Source organism: Branchiostoma lanceolatum, chromosome 9 (assembly GCF_035083965.1).
Source record: "Branchiostoma lanceolatum isolate klBraLanc5 chromosome 9, klBraLanc5.hap2, whole genome shotgun sequence".
In the NCBI taxonomy this organism is placed as follows: domain Eukaryota; kingdom Metazoa; phylum Chordata; class Leptocardii; order Amphioxiformes; family Branchiostomatidae; genus Branchiostoma; species Branchiostoma lanceolatum.
The window spans coordinates 5,851,528-5,864,274 of NC_089730.1; the positions used below are offsets into that span (position 1 = coordinate 5,851,528).

Below are 12,747 nucleotides of genomic sequence, written 5' to 3' on the forward strand. Positions count from 1 at the left end.
AATTAGTCTTTTGTTTCCAAGCCCTGGTATCGCAAAATTTTGAAGCTATGAAAGCTTTTCAACTCACTGGATAAGCCTGGCGTACTGATGTTCTTGTGTGTGTCTTTGTGTGTCTGGAATGATAGAACTGACTCCTTCTAGCTTACAAACGGCTAACATAAGATGTAACAAGGAAAAAAGACCTCGTGAGCAAATTAAATAGAAACAGCTGACGCTGAGACTTGTTGCACCGAAAATTGATTTGGAGGCTCTTCAGTACCTCAGACATTGCAATTTCACTTTTTGATACATTTTGACCAAAAATGGGGTTTGAGATGATAAAAAAGAATTGCATTGTTGACAGGATGATCCTGATGACAGTGAAAAAAATGTATCGTTGACAGGATCATCCTCAGGCAAGTCTTTGCAAAGTGCTTGCTTCTGTAAATTGAGCGTGATTCTTTTACAATCTTTTTTATAATGAAACGTGTACGTGTTACGTTTTCAACTGAAACCCCACCTCTATGACTCTAACCATGCCACATACACTCTACCCCCCTCCCCAATCTTTAGAGTGCGACCCAGGCAAGTTTGGTGTCAACTGTGAGAACACATGCCACTGTGAGGATGACGTACCCTGTAACCGGTTCAACGGCAGCTGTCCAGGCGCATGCGCGCCAGGGTGGACCGGACCAGCCTGTCAGGGTGGGAAATTTTGTGTATTGTTGTACCGCAAAACGTGTGAATGTCTAAAAAACATTCCAGATTAACGTCGCAGAATCAGTGCATTTAGAAATAAGTAGGGATTGAGGCGTATGCCACGTGGTAAATAATAGAACTGTGGACGCAAGAAGCAATTACAGCTACGTACACCCTTGTACAACAGTTCTAACTTTACACCTTTCATGTCATCTGCGATCATGTATTTCTAGAAGGAAGAACTTATTATTGTTTAACACAACACTTGATCATGACGTGTATTGCGAATATATCGAACGTTGAGGTAGCAACGTAAGTTAAGATTAATATGAGAGAAGACCACAATATGTACTCTCCAAGTAGAGGAGTGGTTCCGGCTGGTTTTGACGTGTTTTTAGGCGCTTTTATAGGGATTTCTACTTTGTCATTCTTATTTTGGGTTGGCGACATAAAAAAAGGCAAAGTAGAAAGCCCAACAAGAACGTCTAAAAACACGTCAAAAATCAACCGGAACCCCCTCCTCTGCTTGGAGAGTACACAATATGCGTCTTGTCTAAACATCTTTCATGTATTCATTCCCCAGTACGGGACTACTGCGTGTCGAACCCGTGTCAAAATGGCGGCACTTGTGTGAACCGTGATGACGGTTACAGCTGTAACTGTACGTCCTGGCACGTGGGGAAGCATTGCGAGACGTTACGAGGTAAAAACAAAGTTTTGTACTCTTTTGTTTAATAGAAATTGGGCCTGCAAACAATGAAAATCAAGGAAATCAGTCGTTCCTTTCTTCAGCTATTCCCCTTGGAAGATTTTGACAAAAACGCCCCTGCAGTTCCAGAGCAAGCTGCTAGGGGGCCCAAACATACACAACTTATTTCTTACATCACAAGCTATCTGCCAACACAAAATCAAGACCATAGCATGTCCAGCTCAAAAAATAATTTCTGCTGCAGTACCAAGGTCACATACCAGGGGGCCCAAAATCGACCTTGACTTTCGTATTCCTAACATCTACCTACAGATCTAGACCAAATATCATTACAATCCATACAGAGGTTCTTGAGCTATGCTGAATACGATCGTCCGGAAACACAAACACACACACACACAAACACACACACACACACACACACACACACACACACAAAAGCATATCACCATTTTTCATGGAGATAATAACACCTTCCCTCCCACACACGTATAGATATACAGACAGAGAAACCCAAACAAAATTTCACTCCCTTGGGATGAAGTAAAAGAGAGTTGTGTAAGAATGAAAAGATCACTTTGTTCACACCTTTATCTGTTCAGTTTTAAATTGGGTGTGTACTTACGTCCATATTCTTTCTTCTTTTATCACGTTGGTTGTTTTTAGATATATATCGGATAACTAGGCATTCATATAGATGTCTAAAACATAAACTATGTGGTGATCAACAGATGCCTGTAACCCCAACCCCTGCCGAAATGGAGGAACCTGTGAGGTTTTACAAGAGGAGGGGTCGTCGCCGGTGGAGAACGATGACAAGCACAAATGTCATTGCATCGCAGGGTACTACGGCTTGTACTGTGAACGAGGTAAGTAGCGTTTAAGTCCCATAGCAGGAAACTTCACCTGAGTTGTTAGAATACATTATGAAGAGCTGAAAAAATTTACTCACCTGAATTTTCGACTGATTCGCTCGGTTTTCTTCAGCTTTCTGCCCCAATCGCTCTGGACATTTGAGTTTTAGTTTTTGTGACGTAATCAATGGGTCAAAGGATGCTGAAAGTCGGTGTCGCCCCCCGTCTTGGTTGAGAGAACGTTGGTGAGCCCTAATGCAGACTGCCTCCTTTACCCCTCTCACAAAGTAGTCATAGTCGGTATCCAGAATATCAACACCCTTCAACGTAACTGTCTGACCCGGTGACTCAATATGAACCTGGACGGGGGGCGTTATCTACCCCCTGCAACCTTTGACCCAGTGCTGACGTCACACGTGAATGAAATTCACGTGCATTTTTTTCTTAGTTGGAGAACAGTTTGACTCTTCATACAGTAAAACCCTTGTGACAACTTTGTTCCCGATCTCTTTCCGAACACGGTCGGCACTGGGTTTGGGAGTCTCCTTGTTACCAACTGAGTTGGTGCTGGCATACACTAAGACATACCTGTACAACTCCAATTCTACATGACTTTGAAACGTTGTTTTCCCCCGCCCTAGTGGACCACTGTGAGCCGGACAACCCGTGTCTACATGGCGGGACTTGCACCACAGACTGGCGGTCGTACGTCTGTCACTGTCCGACGGGATTCGCTGGGGTCAACTGCGCAGGTGCGTGACGTCATGCGATTTCAAATCCATTCCCGCTTCGTCAAACTTCCTATCATCTTACCTACCTATTCTCTTCGTTCCGAGTATGTTCATAGATGTATTGATATCGTTTCGTTTTTCTGTCAACAGAGTACAGTATAACGTATTAGTTACAGGTTTGCGTAGCAAAACCTTTGTTGGCATGTGTGGTGGCCGCCATCTTGATTTTGGGAGGGTTGTCTTTTGGGGTCGCTAGAGTTCTCTCTATTTTTAACAAGTCGGCACACAACTGTCACACATTCAACTCAAATAAAAAGAAAAATTCAATACCAATTCATATTTATAAAAAGACCCCGTAATCGCTTATCTAACATAACCTGAAGTATATGTAGCACAAATACCAACACTGCAGACACACACAAAACTAGAGTTAAAACTCTAGTTTTGTGTGTGTCTGCAGTATTCATATTTATAAAAAGACCCCGTAATCGCTTATCTAACATAACCTGAAGTATATGTAGCACAAATACCAACACTGCAGACACACACAAAACTAGAGTTAAAACTCTAGTTTTGTGTGTGTCTGCAGTGTTGATATTCGCCGATTTCACACTTCCCATGATGCCCCATTGGGGCGTCGTAAACTCCGGCACTGCCCAATTTACGGTAGTTCTTCTTAGCGCGCGAAAGTCAAAAAGTCAAGCGGGATGGCCTGTCTCCGCAGCGAATCGGTACGTGCATATTATCACCAAGAAAAATACACCGAAACGTTCGTTATTGCAGTTGAATATTCTACGAAAAGGGAAATCAATCCTAGTGCTAAACACTACTTTTGAATCAGTTGTTGTTGTTAATCAGTTGACAATTCTGTATATTTTTATACTCCGCTAACGTCACGTCTTTTATGTGTAACTTTCTTGGTTGGTGTGTGTTTCGATCGTAATACGAAAGGGAAGAAGAAATTATCACCACCAAAGTCATGACTGTCTTGTCAAAATAGTAATATATCATGAAGAACAGAGAGCATTTTTCGGTCAAAACATGTGACATACTTCCACTCTGATCTGAGAAAACAATTTGCTAACGAGTGTGAAATTCCTGGACGTGTTATTCAAACAACCATGAAACACATTGTTTATGCTCTCTAAACTACTGTAACTAGTACTGTCTGAGAAATGATAACTAGTGTATCTATTACTGTGTAAGTGTTACTGTAATAACTGAAACTGTTACTATCTGAGAGATGATCATCAGAGTCAATTCAATATAGATGTGTGCATTTATTTAAAGTTGCTTGGTTTATTTCAGATTCTGTCATCACCGACAGGACATCTGAATCAAAGCTGGCAAGAGTATGGTGTGTCATACATCACCCACAATTCACTTTCCACAAACTTTTCGTAAACAACTCAAATAAAATCAAAATTGAAGACTAAGAATTGATTTTATTGTCGCAAGTAATACTTCATTGTTAGATATCTGTATAGACGTTTTTCCTGCATTCTGTTTATTCGGTGTTTTAAAGAAAATCTCTGTGACATTATACAAATTCAACTTCTAAGTTCTATAGACAAACACTGGTAAAACCTTTAGAAATTGTTCCGTATTACCTCCCCAGTATATAAAACATGTAATTATGACAGGTTTGATGAGAATCAACACAAAAAACGTAACGTTACCTTCCTGCAGCTTTACCGCCCTCCTACTTGGGTTTTCTGTTGGTTCACGCGCGCTAAGAAGAATTACCGTAAATTGGGCAGTGCCGGAGTTTACGACGCCCCAATGGGGCATCATGGGAAGTGTGAAATCGGCGAATGTGAATAAAAAATTGAAGAATTATATTGAAGATTGTGCCATATTATTATTAGGGCGATACATTTTAATCTTACCCATCGCATTTTCATATTCATTTCAATCGACGTTCCGGTAACAGTATGTCACATTCCCCAGGGCATTTATTGTTACTTGACAACATTTATGTACTAGTATACAATACACTCCTTACGTTTGGGACCGCATTGTAAACACAACATTAACTATCTCTGTATACTTCCCGTGGAAATTCTGCTTAGGTAGGGTAGATGAGTCGTGTTTACGCCGTGATTTTACTTCAAAATACAGCGCGCTAGCGGCAAGAGCCGGGCTTGGCCGCCATCTTTGTTTACTCTTGTTTACCGCCTGTTCTAAGCGCTGATTGTTTTGAGTCAGAAAAACTTTGCTCTGATTGGTTGACTGCAAGATTTCACGTGATCACAAGGCGGGAATTCCCCGTCACAGTTTCGGCGTGGACCGCATTTTCTGACGATTTTGAAGCAGTTTTGTGGCGACCTTCGTAACATTTTTGATTTTTACAAATTAACCAAACATTTTCTGATGGCAGTATTCAGTTATTTTTTTCTACTCATCGCCCAGCGCGAATTTAGAACCACCGCGGATTCTCCATTTGCCCGAAACCGCGGATTTTAGGCCCCGCGGATCTAAGTAGACTTACAGTATATGTAAATGCTTTACTTTTGGGATCGCATCTCTAAGCAGCGACACCTATAGCTGCAGTGCAAAATGAACCAGAATTGCCCCAATGAAAAGCTTAGCTATGTACAGGGAGTCTTTTTTACTTTTTGTTTCAACTTGTTTTGCTTTTCCTCGAAAGATGAGGATCCCGCTGCAGAGGAAGGGCACTTCATGGCAATCCTGGGGCCCCTCCTAGCAGTGGTGGTGGTGGGTGGAGGGACGACGGGAGTTTGTTACTTCCTGAAGAAGAAAAACGTCATCACTCCAGACCGCTGAGACAAAGTCTGAGGCTAAAGATGAACGCGAGAATGGACAGGCTAGAAAACAGTGGCATTAAATGTCAATTTCATAAAGATTACAGCAACTAGAATATTTCCAGTTTTCAAGCCTCATAAAATGCTCTGGGTGCCTTTCACAAGCTCACAAAAGACACCACCGAGAGAACCACTGTAAAAACCCAAAGGGGCGAGTACGCCGCTCCCGGGATTAAAACCCGTGCCAATCCCGATCCGCACGGCTTGGGAAATCAACACGCTAACCACTAGGCTAAATGGTCCGGATCAGTTAGACTGGTCAGTTAGTGGAGGTTGATCCCCACTGTTACACTCGTGATTTTTTCTCCATTGAAAGAGAAAAATAAAAAGACAGAATGACAAGATTTAAAATTTTGTTTTAACACTGTTCTTTGCAATAAGTGTGAATCAAAACTTGACAGAAAACGTGGCAGAATGACAATATTAAAAAACTTTTTTTTTAACACTTGTCTTTTCAACAAGTGTGAATCGAAAATTGTCTGAACCGCCGTAATACAAACAAGTATGCTTTAAACTATCATGTGGAATAAAGTTTTCAGAGAAGCAATGCAAAACAACCAATCAAGTGTACACTGTTTTATGTGTCTAAATCGGCAGACATTAGTTTAGATTGAACCAGTTTCTAAAGGCTCTGCTATATATAAACCGGGAATTGAACCACCAACAAGTCTCAGAAAGAGATTGCCCGGTCTCTACAGCAGCTCTTGTCATCATGTGCTGGATCGTGAATATCTACCTTTTGGGCGCCATTTTGGTAGTGAGAGGTTTCCCTTCACCACATCCAACTGTGATCAGTGAGGAAGCGGAGGTAAATGCCACTACTGTTGCGGTACGGGTTTTTTTGCCACGCAACCGTCAGGCGGTATGTAGATGTCCTTCCCTTTCGTCCAAGCTGCAAACAGACTGAACCTCGTCAGAGGGCGCTTCATGCAAGGCCAGGTAAATGCTGGCTTATTTAGATTTTGAACCAATTTCCTGACTGTTTCGTAACCGACACGTAAATGTGGGGAGGGCGACGACTCTAAAGTAGGGAGGGCAACTTTAGGTACGAATTCCATTTGAAGACGTATCATTATTATATGGTCTGCCAGGGAACTTGGACAACTTATATATCACGTACAGATAGTTGTTATCAATTTTTTGCACCTATATTTGTGGATTCTGAATGAATTCAAACATGTCGGCGGCGCGTCCCGGCCAACTGTAGTCATTTGCATATGAATCTGATGCAGAGCGGGGAGGGCGAGTGAGTGATTACATGTTTTGTAGGACGATATTTGTACCGAATTACATCTACTCTGATAGCTTACCTACTTAATTGGATTTCATACGTTGTTTGTTCTGATTTTGTGGTGTAAACTTGTGTGGTAGAAAACTGCTTGGTGGAAACTGCGTGCCAGCGGCCGCGGTATACGGTAGATTCTGTGTAGTGTAACCCGGTGTGGTGTAAACCTGTGTGGTGTAAATCTGTGTACTGTAAACCTGTGTGGTGGTATAGCCAGTGTGGCGGATACCTGTGTGGTGTAGCCTGTGTGGCGGAAACCTGCGTGGTGGAAATCTGTGTATTGTAAACCGGTGGTGGTACAGCCAGTGAGGCCGAGACCTGTGTAAAGTAAACAGGTGGTGATACAGCCAGTGAGGCGGAGACCTGTGTAAAGTAAACAGGTGGTGATACAGCCAGTGAGGCGGAGACCTGTGTAAAGTAAACAGGTGGTGATACAGCCAGTGAGGCGGAGACCTGTGTAAAGTAAACAGGTGGTGGTACAGCCAGTGTGGCGGGAACCTGTGTAGTGTAAACCTGTTGTGTTGGTACAGCCAGTGTGGCGGAAATCAGTGTGGTGTAAACCTGTTGTGTTGGTACAACCTGTGTGGTGTAAACCTGTTGTGTTGGTACAGCTAGTGTGGTAGAAACCTGTGTGGCATACGTCTGTGTGGGTGATAATTTTTCAATAACAAAATGGAAGTCCATTACACTTGCATTTTCCTGGCCCTTTGTCTGATGCTTGGCAAGGCTCAGCCAGGAGCACAGCCAATAGACAAACACGAGATAAAGGACGTACATGTCACATGCGACTTCAGAACTGACTGCACCTCTGACTGGGCTACGTTTGCCTTTATGATTAAGCACAGTGGGGTGAATGGGACTCATTTCGGTCACAAGAAAATAATGATGCACAATGATAGTACAAAGTTATCATTGATTATGATTTTGCTTCTAAGTGGAGATGTCGAGATAAATCCTGGGCCTAGACCGCCAAAGTTTCCCTGCGGGAGCTGTAACAAAGCTGTACAACATACCCATACTGCAATTTGTTGTGACGGCTGCGATAAATGGTATCATAAAGACTGCATTGAGCTATGTTCTCAGGTGTATACTGCATTAGAAACACACCAATCATACTCGTGGATTTGCTGTGACTGTGGCATACCAAACTTTGCATCAGCTATGTTTGACATAACTGATGATACTTTTCATTCAGTAAACTCATTTGATACACTGAGCTCTAGTGCAAGCTTGACAGATGACTCCCCGGTTGCTACATCCACTCCACTTAGATCTAAGCAGGGTAACCCCAATATGAGGGGTCGTGGTTTCAAAAAGACCAATGGTAAACTCTTACTGGTAAACTGCCAGAGTATTCGAAACAAAAAAGCCGAACTGGCGACTGTAATTGACACGTACAAACCAGATATAATAGCAGGCACAGAGTCATGGCTCAATCAAGACATAGCAAGCAGTGAGATATTCCCTGACAACTACATAGCTCACCGTAAAGATAGACAGACTGGCCCTGGAGGTGGTGTATTCCAGGTTAACAGGGATGATTTGATTGTCACACACAGGCCAGATCTAGACACAGACTGTGAGATCATTTGGACACAGACTCAACTAGCAGGAAAGAAACCACTAATGATTGGTACATACTATAGACCTCCATCGGACCAGGGCAATAGCCTGGATGAACTGGACAAGTCCATAAGTAAGATGGGACCTAAAATTAACTCTGAAAACGTGATCATCCTTGGAGACTTTAACACACCTGGTATAAATTGGGATGCTAGCACTACAGATAACACTCAGAGCAATTCAGGACAGGCACAGAAGCTACTGCACTTAGTGGATAACCATGGGTTATTCCAAACAGTTCAAGAGCCCACTAGGAATGGTAATCTTTTGGACCTGGTCTTAGTTAATAACCCAAACATAATCGAAAAGACCACAGTAGTTCCTGGAATAAGTGACCACGACATGGTATTGGTGGATGTCAACCTTGCACCCAAACAAAACAGGAAACCCAAGAGAAAAGTGTACATTCGAACTAAAGCTGATGAACCGGCCATCAAGAGTGACCTAAGTGATTATGCAACGAACTTTAACAAACGAACCGAGGATATGTCCGTGACACAGAAGTGGGATGATTTTAAAGACAAAATAAAGCACACTATGAACTTGCACATCCCTAGTAAAACAACATCAAGCAGATACAACCTGCCTTGGTTCAACAGAAACCTAAGAAGGCATTGTCGTAAGAAACAACGTCTTTACAACAAAGCTAAGAGAACAGGGCGAGAGGAAGACATGAACAAATACAAGAGAGTTAAGAAGGGCGTACAGAAAAGCATAAGAGCAGCACATTCAAAATATGTGGCAGACATACTGGGGGAAGCCATAATTGACAAACCCAAAACATTCTGGTCATACATAAAAGGCCTAAGAAGAGACCTTGTCGGCGTAGCCCCTCTAAAGATTGGTAATTCCATTGTCAGTGATAGCGAGAAAAAAGCAGAGGCACTCAGTTCACAGTTTAAAAGTGTGTTCACAGAGGAAGACACAACAAACATGCCAACTCTCGGACAGCCCTGTACCCCTCCCATGGAACACATAGTGATTTCCCCTAATGGTGTCGAAAAAATGCTCCAAGGTCTCAATCCATCTAAAGCATCTGGTCCAGACCAAATACCTCCTTGGTTCCTCAAAATGACAGCCACCGAAATAGCACCTGTGTTAACCAATATTTTCCAACACTCGTTAGACACAGGAGAAATTCCCAAAGACTGGAGGGATGCAAATATATGTGCCATTTTTAAAAAGGGAGATAGAGCTGTCCCCGGCAACTACCGACCTGTATCACTGACCTGTATATCCTGCAAACTACTTGAACACATTATCCATAGTCATGTCATGAAACACTTAGAAAGTTTCAACATATTGACTGACTACCAACATGGATTCAGAGCAAAGCGATCCACAGAAACACAGCTTATATTGACAGCTCATGACATAGCTGGCGCACTGAACAGTAAAAAACAGGTAGATCTAGCAATTCTTGATTTTACTAAAGCTTTCGATAAAGTCCCACATAGCAGACTCATCACTAAACTAGAGCACTACGGAATTCAAGGCACCACACTAAATTGGTTGAAGGCTTTCTTGACCAATAGGGAACAGACGGTAGTGGTAGAAGGCAAGGCCTCAGCTCCAGTTAGAGTTGCGTCAGGCGTACCACAGGGAACTGTTCTGGGACCGTTACTCTTCCTCCTGTACATAAATGACTTACCAGACCAGCTTGATTCAAATGTTAGGTTATTTGCCGATGACTGCCTGTTATATATAGAGTTGTCCACACAGAGTGATTCACAGCTTTTGCAAGAAGATTTGAACACACTCGAAGAATGGCAAAGCAGATGGCTAATGCAGTTTAATCCGGAAAAATGTTACATCATGCATATAACAAACAAACGAAACCCAATTGTAACCACCTACCAGTTCTGTGGACAGGCTCTAGCAACAGCAAAGAGCCACCCGTACCTAGGCGTTACATTAACAACGGGGCTAAAGTGGAACACCCATATCAACAAAGTAACAACTAAGGCTAAACAGACATTGGGAGTGATCAAACGTAATTTGTGGGCATGCCCAGCAAAGGTAAAATCACTTGCATACACGTCTCTAGTAAGACCAAACCTTGAATATGCTGCAACAGTTTGGGATCCATACACAAAGAAGGATATAGATAAACTCGAGAGGGTGCAGAACCAAGCTGCCAGATTCTGCACGAACAACTATGAAAGGGGCGCCAGTGTAACAAAAATGAAAGCAGACCTGCAATGGATGTCACTCGAGGACAGGAGAACAATGTCCAGACTTTGCATGATGTACAAGATGACTAATAAACTTGTGGACGTACCGACTGATAAGTATCTAATGCCAGCTCAGAAGAGGACCAGAAATAGTCATGCTTTTAAGTACCAGAGTTATCAGCCAAGGATTGACGTGTTCAAAAATTCGTATTTCCCGAGAACCATAGTAGAATGGAACTCGTTGTCATCAAGTACTGTAGGAGCTTCATCACTAAGAAGCTTTAAAGAACGGTTGCAGTCAGATATGCAAAGACTAGGTGTAACAGACCGTTCGGTGTAATATGACCAGCTGCTGCCGCGCCGCGTGCCTGCGAAGCTGGTGTGTTACGCCTGATGGCGGTTATACCGGCTATATAGATACAGATACAGATACAGATCACAGATCGCATTTCGCCACTGCTAATGGCTGACTATAGTTGGTAAAAATTATGTGTCTGCACAGACTGCTGATAATCCGATTTCTATTTGCAATCTTAACGGCATCCGAGAAGGTTTGATTTTTACTTCGACACATTTTCGGGGGTCAATGACTTCAATGATTAATGGTATGGTGTTATTGAAACTTACTATGTGTAGGAATGACTAAAAATTTGAGTTCTTTTTATTCAAGTTTCAAGCCTCATAAAGTTTCTTGAAACTTGAATAAGAAACTCCAAATTTCTAGTCATTCCTACACATAGTAAGTTTCAACAACACTATACAAATACATATCAATATTAAAGGAGCAAAGATACGATATCGTTGTGTTGTGAGAACTGATAGAAAATGCAAGCCCTAATAGACTGATCCTGACTGTCCATCACAATTACCAGTTCCACCAATGAGAGAGTGACTGCATGTCCGTCAAATATTTGCATTTTTAGGTTTTAATTTTGCATTTATACGTTTTGAGGGAGGTGGGCGGGGCTATGGTATCTGTCTATTTACACTAGGCGTGTGAAACTAAAAGATCACCATGTAGCTTATTTTTTGTGCCGCTTTTGAGCACTTTTGGTAAGAAATTTGCACGCAAATGTGGTAAACAATGGCATTAAATGTCAATTTCATAAAGATTACAGCAGCTAGAATATTTCCAGTTTTCAAGCCTCATAAAATGCTCTGGGTGCCTTTAAGCATGCAGGATATACAGAACGGAATTGGTACGGTACACATTCGGTAATCTTCTGTAGATCTTGTTAGAGATGCCTGGTTAGATGTTTTCATTAAAGTTGTCCATACCTCTTTGACATACTTGTGCAGTTTTAGGAATATAGAATTAGGAATATAGAATCAATGGATGCAAAGGAACACACAACTAAACTCTATTCGCAGATATCCAAAGTCAAAACATGTCGCTTGGTAAAAGTTTCCTATCCACACTGCGCACTCATTGGATCATCCTTCATGTGTGATTAAGTTATGGGGAACTTCAATGCCGAAGTCGCGCGGCGGAGCCGGACCCTTGTAAACTGTTAACGTATGTGAGCTAGGGTGGGGTGGGTGGGTGTGTTGTCAACTGGTGACTTTCCCTAGGCCGAAAAACCCTTCTGTTTCCCACCTCGGAGAACCCCTAGCACTAACGTTTTCTGGGTCGACCTCACCACGCTCCTCGGCTTTGCGGATGAATCCAACAAGAGGCAGATACTAGGTGAACTTCCGCTGTACTTATATGGTAGTGAGAATCATGTGATTCAGGATCATCCAATCAGCGCGCAGTGAAGATAGACCCCGAGACGGTCGGAATGCGGCTGCCCAGTCCCACGTCAGCTGTTCACGCGTACGGTCCGTCTTACACCGAAATACCCGTTAAGGAGGGGGGGGGGGGGGGT

The 12,747-nt window shown here is 42.6% G+C and overlaps 1 protein-coding gene across 2 annotated transcripts in view; it reads left to right on the forward strand.

Annotated features, from left to right (window-relative positions):
• The window catches only part of LOC136442187 (angiopoietin-1 receptor-like), a 37,283-nt gene that overhangs the window by 12,604 nt on the left and 11,932 nt on the right, over positions 1-12,747 (forward strand). Inside the window, exons 8-13 of one of the 2 annotated variants that reach the window (XM_066438921.1) lie at positions 553-684; positions 1,262-1,381; positions 2,119-2,256; positions 2,883-2,993; positions 5,623-6,736; positions 11,315-11,574. In XM_066438921.1, the coding sequence (XP_066295018.1) occupies positions 553-684; positions 1,262-1,381; positions 2,119-2,256; positions 2,883-2,993; positions 5,623-5,759 (638 nt within the window). In that variant the 3' untranslated portion in view covers positions 5,760-6,736; positions 11,315-11,574. Of the gene's footprint in view, positions 1-552; positions 685-1,261; positions 1,382-2,118; positions 2,257-2,882; positions 2,994-5,622; positions 6,737-11,314; positions 11,575-12,747 lie in introns of those variants that run through there. The other variant, XM_066438922.1, reaches the window with a different exon arrangement.